Source organism: Spinacia oleracea, chromosome 3 (genome assembly GCF_020520425.1).
Source record: "Spinacia oleracea cultivar Varoflay chromosome 3, BTI_SOV_V1, whole genome shotgun sequence".
Lineage (NCBI taxonomy): Eukaryota > Viridiplantae > Streptophyta > Magnoliopsida > Caryophyllales > Amaranthaceae > Spinacia > Spinacia oleracea.
The window spans coordinates 10,016,974-10,020,247 of record NC_079489.1 but is presented as its reverse complement, the minus strand read 5'-3'; the positions used below and the strand labels follow the sequence as shown (position 1 = coordinate 10,020,247).

The 3,274-nt window shown below is 31.0% G+C and overlaps 1 protein-coding gene across 1 annotated transcript; it reads right to left on the bottom strand.

The window, feature by feature from the left end:
• Nucleotides 1-939: 939 nt before the first annotated feature.
• LOC110802015 (ethylene-response factor C3) lies at nucleotides 940-1,872 on the bottom strand. The gene has a single exon (XM_022007442.2). It carries the CDS (start codon nucleotides 1,791-1,793, stop codon nucleotides 1,110-1,112), a length of 684 nt encoding a protein of 227 aa, XP_021863134.2. The 5' UTR covers nucleotides 1,794-1,872; the 3' UTR covers nucleotides 940-1,109.
• Between the last annotated feature and the right edge of the window lie 1,402 nt (nucleotides 1,873-3,274).

The following is a 3,274-nucleotide window of genomic DNA, read 5'->3' as shown; positions in this document are numbered from 1 at the left end:
AATTCGTTTCAAGCTAATTAATTATGTGTCCGTACAACATGTGGATGAGTTTTTATACGTGGAATTCATTAGATTCATTAGCTTCTTTGGGTTGTCGATCTCGTTCGTTTGTTAGCAACTTTGGTGCATGAGAGGGATAATAAAACAAATTTGTGGCAACTTACAAGTTGTCTTTCCTCATTATTTAAAACCTAACGATGACTTTATTAATAGTTTGCTTAGATGATTAGATTATACTTTATTATTGAAGAAAGATGATGTCCTTTTGATTAATTAATTAATAGTCTTATTAGATTATACTCCTCCAATAGAAACCTAGTAGTCTAGTACTATTTGGACCGTCTTACAAAGTTATTAACGAACAAGTTTTGAATGAGATAGTTTCACACTACTCTAAAGGACGGACAATCAGAGAAATCATTCTAGTACTTGATTTCGATAACAATTAAGCGGTTACGAGTTCTCTATATTAGATTTCCTAATATGAGACTGACACCAGTAAAAACACTATCACTTTAATTAACGTATCGGCGAATCAAGTGCTTGGTGGATCTGAGATGGGAAAACTCATCTTGTAACTTGAAAATCATAAGTTTGGGTTTCCACATCTGCTTGTGTTTTTTTTTTTTTTGACAACATCTTTGCTTGTGCTTGAGAGTAGGGATTCCGGCCTTTACCATTACACCTGCTTTTAAGCGTTGATTTGCCTACCTGGGTTAGCTGGCATGTTATAGATAATTCAATAAAGTCTTTTTATCTTACCCATAAAAAACATTGTATCGGTAGAAAAAGAAAAAAAAACATAAAAAATTCAAATTCACTAATAAGTAATAGCATCCGAATGTGCCACATAATGACATGTTGACTTTTACTCCCATTATATTCACTTACCAATAATATCGATTGACCGATTAAGGTTGAAAATTTGTGTTGTGAACATAAAGTAAAAATTTATGAATTCACATATATATTTCATATCCAAAATTTTACAAGAAAAAACTCAAAAATAAAATTTAAAAACAAAAGAGCTAGAAATTCACAAAAACTAAAACAATATTTTTCATTTTGAGGTAATTTTAAAATATCACCTCATCAATTAACCTAGCTAATTAAAAACTAATGCCTTCACTTTCTATCAATAATTGTTCCAAATAATCAGAACCCAAATCTTCAAAAACAAACACATTATTTCCCAAAGATGATTCCCTGGTTTTCCCTCTGTTTTTCTTGCTCATAGACTTATTCTTCCTTATAGAAAGTCTATTTTTCATCACTAAAACAGGTGAACACCCATTTCCAAACTCATAGTTCATCTCCTTTAGAGATTCCTTTACTACATCCGCCGGAAAATTAAGAACAGCCATCGCCCCACGAGTCGAAAAGGCGGCTTGATCATAAGCTAAAGCAGCCGCCTCTGGTGTATCAAAGGTTCCTAACCAAACTCTTACACCATTCCTAGTTGAATCCCTTATCTCAGCTGCGTACTTCCCCCATGGCCTCTTTCTTACCCCTCGGTACGACTTTTCAGCTTTGATCGATGACGACATTGATGAAGTCACTTCTTCCTCCTTGACATGATTCGTCAACGAGGATGAAGTTGGCGGTCTTGTGGTGGCGGTGGTGGTGGTGGTTGGGGTGTTTACGCTAGACAACAGGGTGTTTTCTAGCCAAAACATATCTTCAGAATCGTTCTCGATAAAAGGAAGAATATTCGGTAGGTTAATATCTTCCCACGAGAACGATTCTGAAGATGATGATTTAAAAGACGATGATTCTGAAGATGAAGAGTTCATTTTGTTTAACTGTATTACCAAGAACGCTTTTTTTTTTTCTTTGTTGCTTAGTTGTTTATGTAATGTAAGAACTAAGAAGTGAAAGGTGGTGGTTTGATGAAGGATGAGTTTGGTTCACTACTTCCTTTTATATACGCTAGAAAAAAAGGTGAAAACACCTGATTTAGTAAGGGGATGAAATTGGAAAGTTGATTAAAATAATAGATTGTTCATATATTATAATAGAAGTAATTAATATATTAACTCAAATGGGTCATACACTCGTACATTATAATAAAATAATAGATGTTCATGTATTATAATAAATTAATTAATAATATTAAAGGTTGTGTTTTCTTCACTTTAAATTTATGGGTTATTATAGAGTACTTATTTTTCTTTAAATCAAATAAAAATAGAAAATATCAAATTAAATCAGACCAGAAACATAACAAATACTTAAAAAACTATTTAAATCAGACCAGTAAAATTTATACGAAGTACTAAACTATGTAAAGAGAACAAAGCCTAAATTATAATGGTTCATATATTATAATGTATTAAGCCAAATTGGTCATAATCAAATTGGTTAAAATCAGAAAATGCACGTGGGTCAAACGACTTAAGGCGGCCAGGTCATCAGATTGCAGCTGAGTTGTTTGAGTGATATCAGTATATCACCTACAAAGGCTACAATCTAATGACCTATGCTCATTCTCGGTTCCTAGTCGCTTTTTGTTACAACAAGGAATTAATTAAGTGGTAAATCCAGCTAATTATGATTATATATATTGATTAAAGGGTGGATTAGGATTTAGGATAAGTGTGTGATTAAATTGTCAAATGGTCTAGCTTAATTCCATGATTACCTATAGGAATTTTTATAATCTAATTAAGGGCTTTGATTGGTTACTGTTAATAAAAGTGAATTAAGGTTGTTAATAAATTATTACCTTGAAAGAAGCTAAGAACTCTTTTTAGATTGGAAAGTTTAATATATCATCTTATGAATTATGATTGAATATTTGAATGTGATCAATGCACCACGCACACATACATGTATGTATGCTTACGAGTCATCGAGATAACAATGATTCTTTTTTTCCTTAAAGAAAGATATCGCACATATTATTAAACTAGATTAGAGCCCGTGCGATGCACGGATTCTACTAAATCGTTATGTATATACCAATTTTATATACTTCGTATTAGATTAAATTAATTTTGGATTTTGCATTAAATTTCATTTTAGATTTAAAAAACAAAAAAATTATGAGAGTGTTTGTTTTTGGATGAAATTGTATATGCATAATATTATTAATTAATTAATTAAAATATCTACGTGGTGTTTAATTATTTAATTCAAAATTAATTTTGAAATCTTATTTTTCATTGGCCGAAACCATTAGATTCCCTACATGGCGCTCTAATATTGGATAATGAATTTTATTTATTTTATTTTAGAAGTGTTAGATTTTGAATGAATTTTATTTTAGATTTTT

What these genes read in the sequence shown, in the direction of transcription:
- LOC110802015 (XM_022007442.2), bottom strand. Translation starts at nt 1,793, where the DNA reads ATGAACTCTTCATCTTCAGAATCATCGTCTTTTAAATCATCATCTTCA.